Source organism: Argentina silus, assembly GCF_951799395.1.
Source record: "Argentina silus genome assembly, chromosome: 12".
NCBI lineage: Eukaryota > Metazoa > Chordata > Actinopteri > Argentiniformes > Argentinidae > Argentina > Argentina silus.
Genome location: NC_139666.1, coordinates 11,129,802 through 11,152,807, shown reverse-complemented (window position 1 = coordinate 11,152,807; position 23,006 = coordinate 11,129,802). Strand labels below are relative to the sequence as shown.

The 23,006-nt window shown below is 39.9% G+C and overlaps 4 protein-coding genes across 4 annotated transcripts; 2 read left to right on the top strand and 2 right to left on the bottom strand.

The window, feature by feature from the left end:
* Positions 1 to 457: 457 nt before the first annotated feature.
* Positions 458 to 8,571, top strand: abcb11a (ATP-binding cassette, sub-family B (MDR/TAP), member 11a; the record flags this gene model as incomplete). The annotated part of the gene is made up of 27 exons (XM_083682110.1): positions 458 to 545; positions 658 to 670; positions 799 to 847; positions 1,076 to 1,317; positions 1,423 to 1,507; positions 1,781 to 1,914; positions 2,033 to 2,204; positions 2,519 to 2,643; positions 2,755 to 2,929; positions 3,013 to 3,126; positions 3,228 to 3,338; positions 3,421 to 3,546; positions 3,748 to 3,951; positions 4,222 to 4,392; positions 4,664 to 4,853; positions 4,936 to 5,017; positions 5,151 to 5,280; positions 5,398 to 5,562; positions 5,703 to 5,807; positions 5,922 to 6,083; positions 6,251 to 6,454; positions 6,613 to 6,854; positions 7,045 to 7,201; positions 7,311 to 7,508; positions 7,693 to 7,899; positions 8,034 to 8,180; positions 8,371 to 8,571. The coding sequence occupies 27 exons, from the start codon at positions 458 to 460 to the stop codon at positions 8,569 to 8,571; spliced, it is 3,999 nt and encodes a 1,332-aa protein (XP_083538236.1).
* Positions 8,572 to 10,952: 2,381 nt separating this feature from the next.
* On the bottom strand, positions 10,953 to 12,767 carry LOC310813018 (glucose-6-phosphatase 2-like; the record flags this gene model as incomplete). Its single annotated transcript, XM_083681825.1, has 5 exons — positions 10,953 to 11,470; positions 11,567 to 11,688; positions 11,790 to 11,897; positions 12,210 to 12,323; positions 12,550 to 12,767. The coding sequence occupies 5 exons, from the start codon at positions 12,765 to 12,767 to the stop codon at positions 10,953 to 10,955; spliced, it is 1,080 nt and encodes a 359-aa protein (XP_083537951.1).
* A 1,241-nt stretch (positions 12,768 to 14,008) lies between these two features.
* spc25 (SPC25 component of NDC80 kinetochore complex) lies at positions 14,009 to 16,641 on the top strand. Its single transcript, XM_083681821.1, has 7 exons — positions 14,009 to 14,078; positions 14,453 to 14,614; positions 14,701 to 14,766; positions 14,940 to 15,086; positions 15,260 to 15,364; positions 15,489 to 15,587; positions 16,316 to 16,641. Exons 2-7 carry the CDS (start codon positions 14,464 to 14,466, stop codon positions 16,438 to 16,440), a joined length of 693 nt encoding a protein of 230 aa, XP_083537947.1. The 5' UTR covers positions 14,009 to 14,078; positions 14,453 to 14,463; the 3' UTR covers positions 16,441 to 16,641.
* A 968-nt stretch (positions 16,642 to 17,609) lies between these two features.
* Positions 17,610 to 22,652, bottom strand: nostrin (nitric oxide synthase trafficking; the record flags this gene model as incomplete). The annotated part of the gene is given in 17 exon segments (XM_083681820.1): positions 17,610 to 17,746; positions 17,971 to 18,057; positions 18,155 to 18,404; positions 18,733 to 18,858; positions 18,963 to 19,051; positions 19,233 to 19,341; positions 19,939 to 20,064; positions 20,178 to 20,276; positions 20,547 to 20,672; positions 20,868 to 20,966; positions 21,211 to 21,273; positions 21,479 to 21,560; positions 21,663 to 21,725; positions 21,854 to 21,937; positions 22,274 to 22,359; positions 22,555 to 22,610; positions 22,613 to 22,652. Coding segments are annotated over 17 exon segments (1,713 nt in total). The 5' UTR covers positions 22,644 to 22,652.
* Positions 22,653 to 23,006: the final 354 nt, after the last annotated feature.

The following is a 23,006-nucleotide window of genomic DNA, read 5'->3' as shown; positions in this document are numbered from 1 at the left end:
TTGACCATTTATGTTTCCAATTATCTATTGTATTCATATGTTTAAAAATATGAATATGTCTAAATATGTTTCAAGAGTTGGTGAGGGTAGCTCCTCATAAAATGCATCGATGGAATCCATTGGAATTTAATAACTTTCAACACTCAAATGTTTTGTATTACATAATGGAGCACTGAGAAGTAATAACATGGCTCTAATAGTATCGTCAAGGTTACTGACTTGTAATCAAGTCCCTCGTAGTCGATTGGTTAAAAAATTCCTAGGTCTGGTACATGGTTATGACCAGGAGAATTACAGAGATTTCTATGTTTTACATATTGGGAAGGCATGCATGCTTTACTGACTTATTTACAGTACAATACTGACACCTATTCTGTGAAGAATCGTACGTGTGTAAAGTATTATTTTCCTTTCTCAAGGCCTAGTGGATACTGCTTGTCAGGGTTGAGCCACAACAATGAAGGAGTCTGTTTACCTTAAAAAGGTCACTTCTCTGCAAGAGGACACTGCCGAAGAATATTTGGGCAACATACCAGAAGATATAAGTAAGTGAACCATTTCTTTCTTTAAGCCCACAAATACCATAATGGTTAAAAGTCAAAATCATAAGTCTTATATTATATTCTACTCTAATTTCAACCTCTCTTTTTTTAACAGAGATTGAAAAAGGGTAAGTCATTGTTTTTGATTGGGATTGAAATAACTGTATCATCCTTTATTACAGACAGTACCTATCATACAGACTTACTCATCATCAAAGAAGACAAAAGCATTTCTCTTTCATGATTGTTTTTGCAGAGATGAAAAGAAAAAAGAAAGCTCATTGGGGGTTGGATACTTTCAACTGGTAATTATCTTACTGTCTGGCCTGTTGGCAATAACAATTATGTTAATATTATGGTAAATTTAAAGACAATATAAGGGTTTGTAATCCCACACCTAGGGGAAAAGGTCACAGGAAAACAGATGACCCTCGAACATTTGGAGTCATAATCAAAAGTCATAATAAAATATCCCAAGACAAACACATCAGTTCATTGTTAGTGTTGTAAAACACTGTTCCTCTATTACCCAGTTTCGATTTGCCACTTGCAAGGACATGGTGATGATGGTGGTGGGGGGCTTGTGCGCTCTGGTCCATGGCGCAGCCTCCCCCCTCATGCTCCTGGTCTATGGCATGATGACCAACACCTTTGTGGCATACGAGCTGGAGGTCCAAGAACTGGCAGACCCCAATAAAATCTGTGTGAACAACACCATCACCTGGATCAACGGATCCATATTTGAAACAGCAGAGAACACAACTATCTTTTGTGGGTGAGTTGAAGCCATGGTCCACTGATTAAAATGGAATATGTTTATGAATAACTTGTTGTAGTATATAGTAATAGGTGTGCTATATGTGTATTTTATTTTTTACAGGGTGGATATCGTGGCACAGATGACTATGTTTGCATATTACTATGTTGGTATTGGATTAGTAGTTCTGATTGTTAGTTACTTTCAAGTAAGTGGGTTGATACTAAAAATGTCAATATAGCTTTTTGATAAGAATTACCCAAACCTATCATAATCAATGATGATGGAAAACAGACTCGTGACCATTTTCATAACATTAACAGTCTAAGTACTGAACAGTTAAACAGTGCTTCTGCTATGAAACAAATGTAATGGTTACCCACATAATGGGTCATATTCCATCCAAAGTTGATCACATTGTCTTACTGTGGAGAGGACTCATGCTATGTATATCCAAACCTGCTCTTTGTGCTCTCTGTAGATTGCCCTCTGGGTGTCGGCTGCTGCCAGACAGATACAGAGAATCAGGAAGACATATTTTAGGAAGATTATGTGCATGGAGATAGGCTGGTTTGACTGTAATTCCGTTGGCGAACTAAACACAAGGATATCAGAGTAAGTCTGTAACCCTTCAGCTATTTTTCAATGGCTAATTTCTTTGGAGACGATGGGAGTATTAGGCAACAGGTGATGTCATTCTAATCATGCTATTTGAACTCTTCATCCCCCTCAGTGATATCAACAAGATCAACAACGCCATAGCTGACCAGGTATCCATCTTCATAGAGAGGCTCTCTACCTTTGTTTTTGGCTTCATGGTGGGCTTCATTGGTGGATGGAAACTGACTCTGGTGGTTGTCGCTGTGAGCCCTCTTATTGGGCTGGCTGCTGGACTAATGGCCACGGTAAGAGCAATTACACACTGTACAGTAAATAAATGTTTTTCTTTCTTGAACTGTGATTCAGAGATGAGTTTGATATCAAGGGTAATTCACAACTTTAATCAAACAGTTTATGGTCAATAATTCCTTTTCTTTGATTAAACAGTCCCTGTACAGTATCTACCAAGTAGCCTTCTTGCTTCTGTATAATAAGGTAGTCACACCATTGTTTTGGATTGTGTGAAGGGTGATGGGACTTGTGAAATGCACTAGTTGAAGTTTGATTTCATATGAGTGTGAGAGCCTTGTTCAGTCATCTCCTCTCATTCCCTCCCTAGGCAGTAGCTCGACTGACGGGTCGGGAGCTGAGGGCCTATGCTAAGGCAGGGGCCGTGGCTGATGAGGTGCTGTCATCCATCAGAACTGTGGCAGCCTTCGGAGGGGAGGACAAGGAGGCTGAAAGGTATTTGGAAATGTTATACTGATGATTGACACATTTGATTGACGTGTTCCTTCCCCCTGCTGGCTGACTGGCATTTTAAATGTGATGAATGAAAAATGCATTATATAATAGGTATGACAAAAACCTGATTGAGGCACAGAACTGGGGTGTGAAGAAGGGAACCATCATTGGTCTGTTCCAAGGGTACCTGTGGTGTATTATCTTCCTCTGCTATGCTTTGGCATTCTGGTATGGATCTCAACTGGTCATCGAAACTAAGGAGCTCTCCCCAGGCACTCTGATTCAGGTATGGAAACTCACATCATTGTAATATACAGTATGTACCCAAAATGCCATCATAGAAGAGGTAAAAGTCATGTGTGTCTCCAGGTATTCTTTGGTGTTCTGATGGCAGCTATGCACCTGGGCCAGGCTTCACCCTGCCTTGAAGCTTTTGCCTCTGGTCGAGCTGCAGCAAAGACTATCTTCGATACCATTGACCGAGTAAGGCCAGAATTTCAGTGAATATACAAACTAAAAGCAATACAATCTCAAATTGAAAAAGTTACAATACAAACTTATAATAAACGTCTGTTGACTTCTAGGAGCCAGAAATTGATTGTTTCTCAGAGGAGGGTCACAAATTAGACAAGGTCAAAGGTGACATTGAATTCCATGATGTCACATTCAGTTACCCCTCACGACCAGAAGTGAAGGTAATGCAGTTCACTCACTTTTCTATGTTGTTCTTAATTTCCTCCAAAATATAATTCAATGTAAAACCACCTGTTTGTTCAGATTTTAGATGATTTGAGCATGCTGATCAAAGCAGGTGAAACCACTGCTTTCGTTGGCCCAAGTGGATCAGGGAAGAGCACCACTATCCAACTCATCCAGAGATTCTACAATCCCAAGGAAGGAATGGTACAGTACTGTGATACTTATTCGGCATTTCCATGTATGCTAGGGAAGCTGTCAGTTTAGAGTTAATCAAAATAATTCAACTATTTATATCCAGGGACAAACAATATGTTTTTGGTTTTACCCATAGGATTTCAAAGCTCAAGACCAGAAGCTATTGTTTTGGAAGTTGTGATGATGACATACAATCTTTCTCATTCACAGGTGACTTTGGATGGCCATGATATCCGCAGCCTGAACATCCAGTGGCTTCGCTCTCTGATAGGTATTGTGGAGCAGGAGCCCGTGCTGTTTTCCACAACCATCGCTGAGAACATCCGGTATGGTCGACCTGGGGTCACCATGGAAGACATCATACAGGCCACTAAAGAGGCCAACGCTTATAACTTCATCATGGACCTACCACAGGTACAGCAGATCATTTATTCACAGAGTGACATTAGGCCTATAACCTTATGGAATTTCACCCAATAAAGCATAATAGCATATACCTCAAGGAACATCAGTTAGAAGATATAGATTTAACACTCTGGTAGCAGATTAATCAGAGTGTATTAACCACCGTGTATAATCTAATGGAATTCCATACAGTGAAGCGTATATTATGCAGATTAATTGAATAATAGCATACTACCTCATGAAACATCAGTGAGAGAACATTTGTCTGTGTTGATTCAGAGCTTTGACACCCTGGTGGGTGAGGGTGGAGGTCAGATGAGCGGAGGACAGAAGCAGAGGATTGCTATTGCCCGAGCTCTGATTCGCAACCCCAGGATCCTGCTGCTGGACATGGCTACTTCTGCTCTGGACAATGAGAGTGAGGCTGTTGTACAGCAAGCCCTTGAAAAGGTGAGTGACTCGAAGCACACAGCAATACAATTGTCAAGACATAATAATAAGACTGGAGCTGTTTTTTTATTACACAACTGGAAGTAGGAACTTGTGTAATAACTAAAAGAGCTCAACTCTATAACAATGAACTAATACTATGTAGTAGCATGTTAGAGGGTTGTAACTACAATTATTACGGTGTTAAACAAGCATAAGAGTGGACATTTACTCATCTAGATTACCTAATGGACCTGTGGTTGAATCTATCTCCATCTCTCTCCATCTCTAGGCTCGCATGGGCAGGACAACCATTAGCATTGCCCACCGTCTCTCCACCATTCGAAATGCTAATGTTATCGTTGGCTTTGATCATGGACAGGCTGTGGAGAGGGGAACTCATAATGAGCTGCTAGAGAAGAAGGGTGTTTATTTTACCTTGGTCACCCTTCAGAACCAAGGAAATGACAAAGCAAGCAGTGGTAGGTCTGAGACACCGAGCCCTGTCATACTGAGTTGAGAGATCCTGTATGGGAAAAAACACATCATTATTTTCTACCACAGGTCCTGACGATAAAACCAATGAGGAAGAATTCCTTCAGCGAGTGCAGAGTTTCAGTCGGGCCAGCTATGAATGTGGGTTGAGGTAAATCGAATAACCCTGAGATGAGTGAGTTTGTGGCATTGCTTATAATAAGACCACAAAACAAAACACTGCTTACTTGCTCAGCAAAGCTAATTGTAAAACATTGGTAAAACATTTACCCTTTTTCTTGAAGGAAATCTCTCCGGCAGCGATCTGAAAGCCAACTGTCAATTCAATCTGTCCCTGATGCTATATCTGGCAGTCTCAAAATGAAATCAGACCAATTCAGTACCATTATGGACAGTCAGATGGAATCTTCAACGGTATGAAGGTCATTCTATTGTAGTCTTGCATTGTCAATTATAGGACTATATCTCATCCCAATGTTCCCTCTGTGGTGCCTAAAAGAGGAATTAAATAGCCCACATATTTTTCTACAGAAACACAAGGATGAAGCCAAGGAACATGTAGAACCAGCACCTGTGGCTCGCATTCTTAAATACAACAAACCTGAGTGGCCCTACATGCTCGTGGGCTCTCTGGGAGCAGCCATCAACGGCTCTGTCAACCCTATCTACGCTATCCTCTTCAGCCAGATTCTTGGGGTGCGAGACAATAATAATAATATGTATTTATCTATTCTGTATAGTTCAGTACACTGTTTGTTATCTGGTTTATTATTAGGTTTGTAGTTTTTGTTGTTCAGTGGAATTCATGGAATTTATATAATTGTTTTGATCTGCAGACATTTTCTATCCGTGACCTGGATCAACAAAGGGAGCAGATCAATGGAATATGTGTCCTGTTTTGCATCGTAGCTGTGATAAGTTTCTTCTCTCAGTTCTTACAGGTATGAATTAGTTGAATTGTGCTGTTACAGGCCATACTGAGAAACAAACATGCTAATATGCCGAGTGGCCCCTTTAGTGATGTGCATAAACACTTTTGTTGCTGTATGTTTCAGGGCTATGCCTTTGGGAAGTCTGGGGAGCTGCTGACACGCAGGCTCAGGAAGGTGGGCTTCCAGGCCATGTTGAAACAGGAGGTGGGCTGGTTTGAGGACCCCAGGAACAGTCCAGGAGCTCTGACCACCAGGCTGGCCACTGACGCTTCCATGGTCCAGGGGGTGAGTGTCAGCGGCAGATTCTGTGTTAATTCAGTAGTCAAATCAATCAAATTTATTTGTATAGCACTTTTTACATAGACAAATGTCGCAAAGTGCTTCACAACAAAACAATACTAAACAATATAAACAATAAATACAATACGAACAATATGATCTAACACCAACAGGCAACTGGAGCTCAGATCGGGATGATTGTCAACTCCCTGACCAACATCGGAGCGTCTTTCATCATAGCATTCTACTTCAGCTGGAAGTTAAGCTTGGTTATCATGTGTTTCTTACCACTGATTGGGTTGTCTGGGGCCTTCCAAGCCAAAATGCTGACAGGTTTTGCGAACAAGGACAAGAAGGCGATGGAGGAAGCAGGACAAGTAAGCCAAAGGTCACACTTCTGTTTCAATGAAAGTCCCTGTACAAGTTTGTAGAACATTCTGCTGTGTTTAAGGAGCCTCTAAGGAGTGTCTACAGAGGGTTATTGTCTTTTGGTACTTCAAATGAAGGACTTCACCATCTGTCTCCTCTTCTGCAGGTGTCAAGTGAGGCTCTAGCCAACATCCGGACCATCGCAGGGCTGGCCAAGGAGAGTACATTTGTGGCTTCATATGAACAACAGTTGGAGGCTCCATACAAATCGGCTAAGAAGAAGGCAAACATCTATGGAATTTGTTTTGCCTTTGCCCAGTGTGTTATCTTTATGGCCTACGCAGCCTCATTTAGATATGGAGGCTATCTGGTCAGCTCGGAGGGGTTACATTACATTGTGGTTTTCAGGTTTGTGTTATTTGTTTTGCTGAATATAGTACATGTTGTTACATGTCTTTATGATACTGTTTGGTTGTGATGACTAGAATTACAATTTCAATTGAGGCAATTTGATAATCACAATACTGGGTCAATATCATGTTTGCTGTTTGTGTATACCCAACCTGTTCAGCCTAATGCCATTGTTGTATTCCTCCAGAGTGATCTCAGCCATTGTGATCAGTGGGACAGCACTAGGAAAAGCTTCTTCGTTCACCCCAGATTACGCTAAAGCCAAGATCGCAGCTGCTCAATTCTTCAAACTACTGGACCGAGTCCCTACAATCAGCATTAGTCAGACTGAGGGAGAGAAATGGGTGAGGGAAAATCTGTACAGCTGTCCATTGTATTAAATCACACATTGTGACAATGAACAAACGTGATTACATTTTGACAATAATTGTGCCATGTCCCCTTTCCCTCCAGGACAATTTCAAAGGAGAGTTAGAGTTCATCAACTGTAAATTCACCTACCCGACACGGCCAGACATCCAGGTGTTGAATGGGCTGGTAGTGTCAGTGAAACCTGGCCAGACTCTGGCCTTCGTAGGCAGCAGTGGCTGTGGAAAGAGTACGAGTGTGCAGCTGCTGGAGAGATTCTATGACCCAGATGCAGGCAGAGTTGTGAGTCCCCACACCCACACCCATAACCATTACATTACAGTTCTTCCATTCAGTCAACTTTCTACCATTAGACGTAATCATAGGTGTAACTCAAGTGAACATGCAGTGTCATGACTGTGATAGCCTTTTAAAGTCAATAGATTCACTATACAATAATCATGTCTTTGTTCCCATATTATTCTAGTTGATCGATGGCCATCCATCCCAGAATGTCAACGTGCCCTTCCTGAGGGCTCAGATTGGCATTGTGTCGCAGGAGCCAGTGCTGTTTGACTGTAGCATCGCTGAGAATATCCAGTATGGCGATAACGCTAGAAACGTGACCAAGGAGGAGATAGTTGAGGCTGCCAAGAAGGCTTTTCTCCATGACTTTGTGATGACTCTGCCAGATGTGAGTGCAGTAACTGAAATCATTCTCAAATAGTTTAACTGAAAGCATACTCTAATGTGCGGCTTACTTTCCATCATAAGTAATGTGCAGGACATCCCTTGCACATTTTAAACCATTGTTTTTCCTTCTGGCAGAAATATGAGACTCAGGTTGGTGCCCAGGGCTCCCAGCTATCCAGGGGACAGAAACAACGCATCGCCATTGCACGGGCGATCGTCAGGAACCCCAAGATCCTGCTACTGGATGAAGCCACCTCTGCTCTAGACACAGAGAGTGAAAAGGTACCATTCGTAATAATAATGTTAATCAAATGGTCTATAATATCTTACATTTTCTGTCTACAACTCAAAGTATTTGCTCAATTCTTTGTATGTATTGCATCAGAGAGGCCATAGAATAGCGATTGATTTTGACAGACTCTCCACTCTTGAGGTGTTTATTTCTGACATTGCGTTGTCCCTCCTTCTACAGATAGTCCAGGCTGCTCTGGATGAAGCCAGACGAGGACGCACCTGTATCGTCATTGCCCACAGACTGTCTACCATCCAGACGGCTGACATCATAGCTGTCATGGCTCAGGGCTCCGTCATAGAGAAGGGAACTCATGAGGAACTCATGGCCAAGAGGGCTGCTTATTACAAACTAGTCACAACGGGGGCTCCCATCAGTTAATAAACCTTAGCATCAGCATTTTCTACTAAGAAGATGTATGAGGAGGAAATCAAGATTGTCACAAAGCAAAGTCATCATTCTATTTTTGTAATACATGCAACTGAGGTAACTATGGACACAACCTCATGTCAATGACTAGAGAGGCCCTGTTTACTTTGCAGTCTTGTTTTACCCAATGTATCTTGAGGAAAGAGCTGTACAGTATATGATACAGCAAGAGAGTCTTAGAGGTCAAAGAGGTGTTGCAAACCATTTTTTAAATCATTTATTCAAGGGGGTAACAATTATTACTGCAAATCACATGGATTATCTGTACATCTAAATATTTATTTGTATTTATTTGTTTATCTTTTTGTTAACCTTTGACAGTACGAATGTTTGTAAGATTTGTGATGCTGTTTTTAATGTTGTGCCATTATCAGCTTTGTCAAATAGAACAAACATGTTATACAATTTGAACATAGAGTATAAAGAACATAACTGAATGGACAGCAGCTCTCTAACCTCTAAAAAGAAAGCTCCACCAAGAAACGTGTGTTGTCCTTGATAATGACAGTGTATTGTTGATAACGTGTATTATCGACACTTTAAATAGCTAACTGATAAGGTCTTGTTATGATTTGTTTTCTGTAAGGTCCCTCTATATTCAAAGCACGTATTGCAGTGTTGTCTTTCCTTTTTCCTGATGAAGCCACAGACAACACCCAAAGACGAATCATCAACTTGATATGTACATTCTGTAAATGAATGACATTAAATTCCTCATAGGAATCCATTTTTCCTGACATATTTGCCATAGTTTAACCTCTGAGTTGATAATTAATCTGAGGTTCTGAAATGCCATCATCGATTGAAACGCTGAAGAAGGCAGCTTGCTGCCAAAATGTTGGTCCAATAAATAATTAGCATCAGAGCAAGAGGGTGTGGCTTTCTTTTTTTCTTTGAAATGCCACCCAACACTGCCTTTCACAAGTTATGAGCCAATATATAAATGATGATTCCTCACAGAACACCCAGGCTTTGCACATAATTTATCACGTGTGGAGAGTACACTATGCAGTAGGCCTACATGTATACCTGTGGCACACTTATGAATCTCGCTGTTGATTTATGAGTAATGTGACTCTCTGCTGAACCCTCCATGTTCCTCTACCATCAACACTGAGTCATAACAACAGACATGATCACAGATGTCTCTACAGGCATGGCTAGATGAGTGGACAGTTATACTGTATCATTAACAACAACAGATGTTGGGGGATACGCCTTAGAAAGTGACATGCATGAAAATAATCCAAGAGTACAAGATAGTATCAGCGCAGTATCGGTAGGTCAACATCTGAATTGCCTTGTAAAAACTTGATTGATTGATTCATAGATTCATAGATAATGACGTGAATGTGACAGCAAACAACAACGTGTTCACTCAGAGGAACATGTGAAAAGAACTCTTAACTCAATCAGTCAACTATGTATATTCATATCAACAATGTCACTCTTTGGTACATTCACTGGCTATATGCAAACATGATATGGGCATGACGTGAGGTCTGACTTACATGGATTCTATAAATATCCTGGAAAGGATATTTTGTTGTGAATGCAATGCACTGTATTTCATAAGCAATGTAAAGATACTTTCCCGTCACTACAAATGCATCCCTTTTTAAAAGTATAGTATGCCAAAATGGCCCAACAGCTTATACAGTGAAGAGTTTCTTGTCCGGCAAGAGACATTTGCTAGATATTTCTATTAATAGAAACTCTCTTTTTTAATTTGACCCCAGTAACGTCTGTGAAATTAGGATTAGCCAGGACATGGCATAGGAGTGCAGTCTTTAATATATGTGGGAGTGAAGAAAGTAACAGTGTTTTCAGTTTGCAAAAGAATATTACACTATAAGCCCGGCTTACAATTACAGATAATATTTAAATATTCCTTCACAAATGGCCTACAAGATACATCATCATTCAAGAAAACACTCACCCAGTAACAACCTACTGATAAAACAATTCAAGACTTCTCAAGGTTTTGATATTGGTGTTTTTATTAGAAGCCCTTTCTCAAGGAAGAACATTCATTAGAGGTTGGGAATATTTACACACAAGTACAATACTAGAACACATTTTATTTACAATTGACTTTTATACATATTCATGGAACAGTATCCTGCTCTTGTTTCACATTGTACATGTAATGGAACTAATGTGACATTGCAATGAACTATATACACATTGACTAACATGAAATATAGATGAGCTTATCAACAATCAACTACAGTACCACATAAACAAATTGACATACAGTACAGTACAGGTCAGCCAATCTACAGTACTAATGTGTATTTTATGCTGTACACCACGGCAACCAGTACAAAAATCTAATCCAATTTCCTCTCCTCATCCTCATTCCCTATCAACAAGTGGACACAGTAGGGGACGAGGGCAACCACACTGAGAGGCACCGCTGCACTCTTACAGAAGGAGAGCGTGTAGAACAAGAGCTCTGTGTGGGTGGGGACTTTGATAAAATCATACAGCTGCAGAGAGGTCAGAGTGGCTGTCACACACATAAGTTTGAAACTGGTCTTGTAGCTGTTCTTCCCCTTGCAGCTCTGTATGAACATCTGAGAGTTGATGGCCAGGCCCAGTCCAAACAAGGCTCCTAGGTTCCTCACCAGACCTGCGAAGGGCGTAGTGTCGAGGTGGATCCAGTCGGGATTGGCACACCACTTTTTTGCTTTGGGTATCGACCACAATAAGTCAATGTCTATCATTTTTAGGAGCAAGTAAAAGCTGATGGCGAAGGAGAACAGAAAGAGGCTAGTTTGAAGGTAGACTTTTAAACTCGCTGTGTGGATTGAGGGAATATGCTCAAATGCCTCAGCAACCAGCATACCTGTTGAGAATAGAATAAAAAAACAAGATACAAATGTAATACTGGTAGTATAGTAGCAATGTCTACTATTATTTGCAAACTCCTTTTTGGTCTTACCTGCTAAAACACCAAGGATAACCTGGTGAGGGAAGTGTGTGGCGATAAACACCCTGGAGATGCAAACACTAACTTGGATGACCCAGAAGGTCATCCACAAAAAGGACCATATAAGACGGAACCTAAAAGGATGGGGGAATTGAGGCAATTATCTACCTCACATTATAGAGGTGCACAACTTTTTATTTTACAAGGCAATATAACAGCTTGCTAATATACCTACCTCTGGCAGCCCTGTATTGAGGTGTCACTGGGGGATCTGGTTAAGTTGAGTGCAGAGGTGATCATCACGTACCACACACATGAGGAACCCATGGCATGACCAGATGGACTACCTGTACAAACAAACACAGCTTTGCTGTCATACAAGCATGAGACATGATGACATCTTCATAAACATATTGCTCAGTTGACACAACAAATACATAAAACAGTATTGCCTTTTGTATATATTTATATGGACGTGTTAAAGAAATTCAGATATAAAGTTAATCAAGTTAATTTCTATCTCAGGTTAAAACTATTGATTGATTTTAATCACTAGCTAGCTACAGTACATATGAGATTCACGATTGACAGCAGTGTCTGTGCACTAAGAGTATGGACATTATTGTCATTATGCTACAAACACATGGTGTGCCACTGACCTGGTCCTGTCTCACAGGTGATGTGGAACTGTTCCAGATGAGGGAGTGAGTGATTCTGGTAATAGTGAGTTTCCTGCACCCACCAGTAAGGCCGGTGACCAAACAGAATCCTAAAAAGAAGATGGAGTCAGTTGAACATTAAAAATAAAAACAAATGGAATGGCATTCAAATTACATTCAAAAATTAATTATTGATGCTGGGCATTGGATCAAAGGATTCATGCAACTGTCATGCAGATCACTTTAACAGCTATTAAAAATTTTAGGCATAAACATAACTCTCGCTATCTGTCTCTCCCTCTCTCTAACCTCCAATCTAACTAATTACAGGATTACCATTTGAAAATTAGGTTGAACCAGTCTCCGATAACTGCCACCCATATCATCTTAGTGCCGACAATCTGGCTGAGCTGGAACCAGAGAGGGAAATAGACAGAAAAAATGTTATGAGGGTCTCCCACAGACGACATGAAGTTGAGGAAGTCATGGTAGTCCCTGTAGTTGTGCTGGAGGTGCTGGATCACCAGCACCTCACTGCTGTGAATGAAGTCCATCTGGGGTTGGCCACACATACAGTCTATGGCACGACTGGAACAGCTGCTCCCTCGGCCAAAGCTATAACCATCACTCCATGGCTCCCCCTTTTAACCCCAAAGAGATCCGTCTTTATATGAAATCCTGACATCATAAATCATTCATCAGCTATGGCAACCATGGGGAGGTTGGCATGGTTGGAGTCACCCACAAGATGAAAATAAAGCGTTGGGGATCATGAAAACTCAGCATTTTAAGGCATGTTACCCAAGGTTGTTTACAGGACATTAGATTTGTGTGGGGACATGAGTGTGGACATTAGATTTTCCACAGGCCATTGCTTTTATTAGTTAATTATTAGCCATTCGATCTACTCCTGGGGGCAGTGTGCTCATGCAGATATAGTGTTATAACACTAAACAGGTTTACTATTACAGATTGCAATGTTATGATTTTGGCTTTCCTATTTCAAGTGCTGTTTTGTAAAACTAGTTTTGCACTTGTTTTTCCAAACTGGAAAAATGGCACTTTCAACATGGCAAATGGAGAGTTCACTGGGACACTTAATGATTATGTTGAGGAACAGTTAGTAGGGTTAAATGAGCCAAACCATAATTGACAGGGCCCCATTATCTAGACAACATCCAAGTGCTATATCAAGGCTGGCACTAATTGTTAACGCCATGATGCTTTTAGGACATAGTGTATTCTCTGTTCTACAGAACCAAGTTAGGCCTACCACTTCATTATTATTTTTGTTCAATATAACTTCATACAGATACTTCCATAGACATAACATCATGCATGAAATACTGTTTAAACAATAACAATTATAACCATTGATACATAACAGCACTAGTGTGCGAAAGGCAATCAGTTTACATCAGAATACAACCACAGACACATTGCATATTTTGCACTTCGAATCCCTTCATACAACAGTGGTTTGAATCTCACTTTGGCCACAGTGTGGCGCAACAACAGCTTGAGCGCACTGCTGTAAAGAAACAACAAAGCTTTGCATTGTGGGAAACCAGGAAAAACGTGGCCCCGGTACCATTTTGTACATTTATTGTAGCTAAAATATCTTCATCATAATCGGTTCAATTATCAATCGTTTGATATCATTATTCCCAAGATTACTTCTTATTTTGTATTTTGGAATTGACCTTTGCAATCATAACTACCTCGCTGGGACGTACGCAATTTCCGGGTGCTGTCCGACAGCCCTCCCCTCCGACGCCTCCTCCTCGTCGCGAGCGCGGAATTTTGAAAACAACGGAGGCCAGCTGACCAAACTCTCGGTCTGAAAAACCTCCTAAATTGAAAAGGTTATTACATTTAATAACTAGCCGATGGTGATTTTTTTTATTTTAAATGTATTTTTAACGGTATTTTAATTACTGTAACGTTTAGAAACGTTTTTATTCGCCTTTGGCCAACAGTTACTGAGTCTTACTAGCACATTTCTCTGCCTTTGGTACTAGTTGGCTAATGTTAGCTAGCACCTTGCTATTTATTTGACCAGGCAGTAAACGAGACAAGGCCAGCGCTGCACAGTGCAGAGCTTGAGACTCCTTTACGGGGCAGGCTAATGTGTTGCTGTTTGTTTGGTTGGATAACTAGGTGTTCTCTGTCTTTCAACAATGTGGCAAATTTTGCCAAGGTGTCAGCAGAGCCTCTAACTTGTGTTGTTGTCATACAGGTCACATCATCATGGCACGTATTACTGACGCAAACGTCGGAGACTGGTTCAGTGGCACGATGGAAGAATTACGCAAACATGTCGTTCACACATCGGGCGAGATGATTGAGACAGGCATGGAATTGTGTCAGTCTCACAAACAGTTCACAAAATCAGTTCTCGGTAAGACGTCAGTTCATAAATGTTGAGTAAGTTGGATAACTACCATGACACAGGCCATGGACCTAATTTCCCATCTATGTTTACAGATACGTGTTCAAAGAAATGTGAGGATGACGAAACACTGTTTGAGACGATACATGCATACATAAGAGGTAAGATTAGTGCAAATGATATAGCCATGCTGTCATTGAACTCAATGTACATGTTATCAACAGTCTGCCACGACACTCCCATTCTTACATGAAGATTCACAAAGTCAATGATATATAGTACTAGTACTGTATGATAGTATAGTACTAGTACTGTATGATATGTGTTCTTCTAGACATGGAGCAGAAAAAATCCTCAATGGAAGAGAAAAGGGATGCTATTTCTCAGAGGATGTCTGAAATGCAAGGGAAGGATGCACGGAAAGACAGCATTATGCAGAAGATAGAAATGCTCAGAGAGGAACAAGCCAAGAAGAAAGAGTGTAAGTCTGAAAAAGAAACCATGAAACTTGTTTTTATTGCTAAAAATGTTATTGTACATTGTAATGTAGTACAGCATTCTTAGTGACACCAACACCTTACACACACTTTCTTGTTGATTTCAATTTACATATCCAAAGCATATTTATGTTCCCTCTTTTTCTTCTCTGCAAAGTGATTGTGTGCCAAAACAAAGCAAACAAAGACAGACTGAGAAACCTCAACAAAGCTAAGCAGGTGTTTCAGGATCGTCTGGGATTGGAGATCAGAAAGATTCATGGTGAGAATTCATCTGTAGACAATTCCAGTTATATTATGCTGTGTGAACACACAGGCTAGATGTTTGTTTACCAAGTAGTAGCTTAAGCCAAAGTTGTTCAATTCTTTTTAAATTTATTTTTAAGGTGAGAAACTGCAATTTATCTTCCGAAACATCAACCACATAGATCCAGACAGCGCATACACCTTCACGTTGAGGATAAAGGAAGATGGGTTGTACCAGAGTAAGTAAACAAAGGGGGGAAACTGTTACTTGTTTTAGCATCTTCTAGGAGTTTATCCCTCCTTTGTGAGATTCCATGTCCCCTTAAACTTGGCACAAAAAACTAAAACAAAAGAAGAACAATGATTTATGGTTTGACTAAGAAGATATACACTTACTTAACACTTTATTAGGAACACCTGTACACCTTCTCATGGTAGAGGTGGTGTAATGGTGTGGGGAATGTTTTCTTGGCACACTTTGGGCCTGTCAATACCAATCAATCATTGCTTGAATGCCACAGCCTATTTGAGTATTGTTGCTGACCATGTGCATCCCTTCATGGCCACAATTTACCCATCTTCTAATGGCTACTTCCAGCATGATAATGCACCATGTCACAAAAGCAAAAGTCGTCTCAAACATGACAATGAGTTCAGTGTTCGTCAGTGGCCTTCACAGTCACCGGATCTGAATCCAATAGAACACCTTTGAGATGTGGTAGAACGGGAGATTCACAGCTTGAAAATGCACCTGAAAAATCTGCAGGAATTGTGTGATGCAATCATGTCGTCATGGATCAGAATCTCAAAGGAATGTTTCCAACATCTTGTGGAATCAATGCCATGGAGAATTGAGGCTGTTTTGAGAGCAAAGGGAGGTCCTACCCAGTATTAGTATAGTGTTCCTAATGAAGTGTTTGGTGAGTGTATGCTGAGTAAAACTGATTCAAAACTTTTCTCTCCACAGTTGTGTCGTGTGATCCACAGCTAGAGTGTATGCTCCACTTGGAGCAGAGGCTTCAGGAGACCAACAACTTCTCGGCCTTCCTTGCAATTGTTCGGAAAGAATTTGTAGCTCTGCCTAAAACCTGAGAAGTTAAAAAACTTTTTTTTTTTTTTTATAAATCTTTTAATCATTTTTGTATTAATCTATTTTAGAGTCATGTCCCTGTATTTCTCACACTTAGACTCACACAAATGTTGACATTATAATGTTTGTTATGAAAGTAACATTTTATTTACACTTTGACACATCAGGCATGTTTCACCCCTATGGAATATGTTAATAAAACATTGGACAACTCCATGATGATTCACAGTAGTTTCTGATTTATTCAAGACAAATTACAAATTACACACTTAATAACCTAGTATTTCAGAGCATCAATGAAAAGATGGGTAGATGGTTGAATCATTTCAAAGCATTTTCCTTGTGTAGCATTTTAGTAAGGCATGATTTCTCATTTGATTATAGACATTGCCAGGAATACACTACGACTTTCTTGTCACCGACCAATTTCCAAAAACGGCGTGAAATCCTAAGCATCCGGACGTCCTTACTCACACAGTGTGACAGGATTAACAATGCCAGATTTTCCTGCCCCGATGTTCTCCAGACACCTCTGCGACACCCAACGAAAAGTCTGGAATGTCAGAATTGTTTGTACTTGCTAGTGCAGTGTGACCTTAGGACGCAATCTCTAAACCAATACTGTGTATGCCAATGAAAACACTTGGAACATGGATAAACTGGTTTGACAAAATGGTATGGTTGGCAACTATGCGCCCCACACACATACATAACAGTAAATATAGGAATAGGTTTACTTCAGCTAAATCAAAATGGCATGAAATATCCCTCAAAACACTCGCCTTGCAAATTTTACAGTTTTACTGGTCTTTGTGTCAAGTGTGAAGTAATTCCAGACCGCCGACATGGTTGTTATTGTTGTCACATCTCAGCTGTGCACCCGTCAGTCCACCATACTGTTTTTGGCAGGTTTTTACAGTTTGTATCGTTTCTGCATTCCCTATCTCTGATTCCCGATCCAGCATTTTAGGCCAATATAGTTTTGATACCAATGCTCAATATCGGATTGTAGCATCTCTAGAATTAAGCATCTCACTGCTCTGCGGCATATTCATCGTAAGAATTTACAGAAAGAAAGTACAGTCTTCCCGGCATAAGGACTTTTGTTAATTGGTATATTACTTTGAACTGACATGTAGTCTCCATTTACTTAAGTGCAGGCTAATGTGTGTCATACATCTGATGACTTGACAACACTTAGCATGGGCAGCTCCTCAACATAGGTGGATGGGAAATGGCCTATATGTCCATTCAATATGCCATACCACCAACCATTGTCTTCCTTTTGATAGATGTCAAGAAGGTCTCCTGTGAGAGTGCAGACAAGCAAACATGTTACTACAGTCCCCATTTCCTTATTTCTTTGAGTAAGACCAATTAGGCATTTTATTTGACATATGCCATTTAGCTGACGCTTTTTAGTATATATGGTCCCAGCGGGAATCAAACTCACAACCTTAGCGTTTCTAGCACCATGTCCTGCTACAGACGACCACAATATTACCCATATTAATGTTTTTTTTTTTTCTTACCTTCTTTCATATTCAACTCGTCATCTCTATCAGATGTGAAATCGTAAAGAGCCTTGCATTTCCCAATGCTAGGTAACTCTGATGCACCTGATTGGGACAATTCAAAGTAATGATGCTTTTTGTAATCATGGTAGGGTAAGATAGGGATGCTAAATCTTTATGATTGTGTGTGAATACTTGTCACCTTCTTGCTCATCATCAGTCTTGGACAGGGCTCCATCGGCAGTGCTGCCACATTCCAGTGCTGCAGTGTCTTGGCTGACAACAGCGTTGAAGGCGAGGTTGGTGTCTACTGAAAAAGGCTCTTCTGATGATGTCACACTCTGGGAAGGTCCTTTGTAAATGATGGAGCTCCTCAGGGACTGACGCGGCCTGAATGGTGTCTTTCTGATCTTGACTGGGCGGGCCAGCTGAACAATACTGTGCTCGCAATCCTTTGAAAACAAAACATGTACTATGTTATGCTTGTAATGTGGTTTTGTGTATGAGGTGGGGTGCTAGTGCTGTCAAGTTTAAACATGTAAATAATGCCTTCAATAACGTTTACCTTCATAGAGCATATTTATCAGTAACATTGAACTTGTAATAACATGGATGCTGTATGCAATGCCTCAAAGTTGTGTTGGCTTGAACGTGTACTGACAAACATATTTGAATGAAAGATAATTGCTCTTTGTAATAGTTAATGTTAATTTCAACTTCACTGAAAACAAATATTTCTTAATCATGAATGATGTGTCTATGATACTATTACAAAGCTACCTTGTCTTTCCATTTTGTTATATTGTTGCTGAATCGATGTGAAGTCTTTGGTTTTCCCTCTAGTTCAGCCAGTGTTGTGGAGAGTTTGCAATGAGTGGCCTCGAGAAGGTCCCGCTTCAAAGTGATCTACAGATTTCAATAAGGAAGTACAACAACATTATTCATGGAATATATACTGTACATGAAAATAAAAGATATGTTATGATGAAAAATCTGTAAATGTACTGTACCTCATCAAGCAACTGTTCTGATTCCTCCAGGTTCTTTCTGTTTGAGAATGATGGGTTTTCAGAGTAGGTCTTCACCAGCCTCTCAAGACCTATGATTATTGCAAGACATTATGAATAAAAGGAGTTATCCAGAAATGACTTTCTGTATATTATTGATCTCTGCATTAGAGTGTTGTTACTTTGTGTTACAACAATAAAAGCTTTTAAAAATATGTGTTTTCTGTACAATAGAGTACTATAATGTGTGGCATTTAACTATGAATCACTTACCATCATAGTCTTTCTTAGTTTTTGCAATGCTGTCCTCCAAGCGCTGGAGTTTGGACTTGATGGCATCTCTTCTTCTGTCTTTTTCCATCAGTGTCTTACTGGCCTCCTCCTGTTGAACATGATTGTCCTTGTCAGTGTACTCTATGATGTATTATGACACAACCACACCCATAGAACTACAGTACATGTATTTGCAGATAACAATGTAGGCCACAATGCGTGTATGGTCTTGTGCTCAAAGCATACTGACTAACAGAATATAACTGGCTTTACTTACATTCCATCATCTACTGTATTGTAACAACAGAACAAGCACCTTGCAGTGCCCGAGTTGGGTCACTTATTTTACATTTACATTTATGGCATTTAGCAGACGCCTTTATCTAAAGCGACTTACAACAAATACATTTGTTTAAGTAAGTGAATCATCTATCCATCAGTCATCATAAGAAAAAGTAATCTATGGTAGGACCAGGGGCTATTGGCAGTCACAATGCTAGAAGAAGGAAGAATTCAGGTTTTTTTTCTTTTAAATGTACAGGAAAGAAACTCATACAGGGGGGTATTGGGGATGAAGAGGTCTTTAGGAGGGACAGTTAAGATATCGCCTGAAGAGATGGGTCTTCAATCTACGGCGGAAGATAGGTAGTGACTTATTGAAACTACAGAAACACACAACACGAATACTACTGTATATGAGCCTCACAAAATAATCAGCCATCAAGAATTCGGCCATGTTGTCCTCTGCTGTGACACTAGTTTCCTCCACCAGGGTTTGAATGTCCCTCTCCACATCCACTCTCTGGATGGCTTGATCTATCTGTCTCTGGCTCTGAGAGGAATAGAGAAATTGACAGCAGTATAGAAATAAATGATATATTACTAGGTCACATAGATTCTGACTGTCACAATTGATGTTTGTTTCGGAGTGTATGAAGGTCTCACATGTACAAGGGTCTGTCCAAAGCTTGACATATGGAGCTGGTATTTAGTCAGAATGTTGCAAAGAATTTCTATCCTCTGTTTTTCCAGCTCCTGGATGATCTGAAATAGTAAATACAACTACTAGTCATAGTCTACAACTACTACTGGGGGTTAGTAAAAGACTAAGCTATACAATATGTGTGACATGCTGTGACCTCTGCTCCAGATCTAGCTTCAAAATTAATAAGAAGACAGAAAATCTGAGAATGGTACAGCTCACGATATCACTTCTTGGGTGATTGAATTCTTTGACAGGTCTGCAATCAATAAAGAGAGTATATGCTATACAGATGACTGAAGTTAAGGATTAATTTAGTAACTTGTCAGAACCTGGTAGCAGTTTTTCAGTGTGTTTTCCCACTTCAGTCTGATTTGATGGCCATCCATGTTCATGTTGAAGTACTCCTCATCAGTTCTGGTCTGGGCCTCGGCTGATTTTATCAGCCTGTTCAGCATCTAGTCAACAACAGAATGAGTCAGCATGCTCTATATGCTCAGCATATCTTTTTCAAAGTTTGAAATCAAAATCTTTGAAGTTCAAATCTTTCCTCACACACAAGCACTTTTTCATTTGAATTCTAATTAAATTCAAGGGTTTTGTGAAGGTCAACTGATAGTACTGGCGTATAATAATTGCAGTGCCGACTGTACCTTCTGTTTTTCTTTCTCAGTGCTAATCTGTCTATTATTTTCAACAAAATTGAACAGAGCCTCGTGCTCCCTTGTTAATCCAACCAATTTCTTCTTCATCTGCGAGATAAACAAAATGAACATAATAAACCAATATTATAATAACCAAAGAATCAGATTTTATAATTATGTTTGTATTGTATTGTATTGCATAGTATGCACATAGTTTGATTGTATTACATGTGCCCATGTGAATAGAAACATGCTTCCACCACAATCACAATGTTGTTAAGCAAAGTAGAACTGAAATCTCATACAAGGAGCTTGATTTATTAGACTTGAATAACTGTTATGAAAGCCTTACCTTGAGTTGCTCACTCCAATTAGTGGCCACAAGTTTTCCAGTTTTCTCAACAACATTGTCAAGCTGTACAAGTAAGAGACAGAAAATGGAAATCAAGTTTCAATATGTTATGGTTGTAGAGACTGATGTGTCGAGTCAATCAAACAATATGCTTCTTGAGAGAGAGAGAAAGGGAGAGAGATAGACAGTGTGTGTACAGTGTGTGTGTGTGTGTGTGTGTGTGTGTGTGTGTGTATGTGTGTGTGCGCGTAAGAATGTAACTACACACAGGCCTCTTCCTCTTGTTGTGCTCCTCTAAGACTTGCCGTATTTCCAGAATAGCTTCTTGCTGAAATGCATTTCCCAATGTTCTAAAACAAAAACATCATATTAACATTCTTCATATCCATTGCTGCAACATTTATGGTGAAGGGTAGGTAAACTCTTAAGGTCAACAGAGGTGGATACAGTACCTGTGTGTGTCTGCTGTTGAGTACATTTCATCTGAAACATGGCACCATGCACTATAGGTGGAACTTGAACTTGAGATGGAAATGAAACACACACTGACAGTTTAGAGTACTGTTACTGTATCATGCCTCTTCAATAAACCGTTAGACAGACACATTCATAACATGTGGCCTATTTTCAAGAGAGTACTCACTTGCTAGCCATGCCTTTGGATGCCTTGATGAGTTTGCCAGCAAGTTTTTGTAGTCCCTTGGCATAAGTGTGCTCCATCTCAGCTCTAGCCATAGAGAGATCCCGTTCCCAACAAGACACAATAAATACTTTAGTCACACTCAAAGTAAAAGAGTAACTGCACAGGTGATTAACATTCAATCCGGAAGTTAAGATCTCAGAATGCAACTGTGAATGACTGATGTAGTACTGTGTGTACAGTAATTTAAAATAAATGGACATGATATGATATGTATATATATATATATATATATATATTATATTTCATGTGGAAAAGCAGAATACCATTCTTAAAGCCATAACCATATGCACCACTCAACTGCAGCCACTCAACTAGTTATTAAAATGTCTGTGCAAAGACATGACATAAAATTGTTGATACCTTTGCTGAAATACTGTCATGAGCTCCTTGCAGAAATGCTCCCCATTCTTTGAAAACCTCTTCAGATCTTGGTACAACAGATTGTACTAAAACACATTAAACAAGCCACAATGTAGTCAAATTGCCATGAGATACAGTATCTGGCAAAAGCTAGCAATGCACACAGCTGTTGATACTGCATCTCCATCGAGCACAAACATAACATGATGATACAAACATAGTAATGTATGAAAAATACCTGTGAGAAAGTATATTTTTGAAAAGAGGTAGTGAGTACTCACCGTGCAAGCGCTCACCGGGTCCTTCATCTTAAATCTTGGGCTGTTTGTTGACTTTGCACTTTGACCACTCTCCTTCCCAAGGCACTCATGCGGAAATCACCTGAGCTAACAAAGCCAGTGCCCAATAGGAAGGAAAATTCCATTGGAGGATTCAGCCATAGAATGATCAAAACTACAGTACACCTGCCCTCCACCTCTTTTAGTTCTTCCTGATGTCCATGTTATCATTTCCCCTTCTCGTCAACATACTTTATCAATGACTGTTAGGTAACTGTGAAAATATATTGAATCTTAACTACTCAAACCTTTGAGTGCTTTTTGCATGATTCAATAGTAATATTTTGCTGAATAATAAAGCATATTAAAAATAATTGTATAAGGTCTTGTGTGATCGATGTCCTAGGTGTTCATTTTTAACATACCATCTCTTTCCTGCAGGCAGGATAATCCAG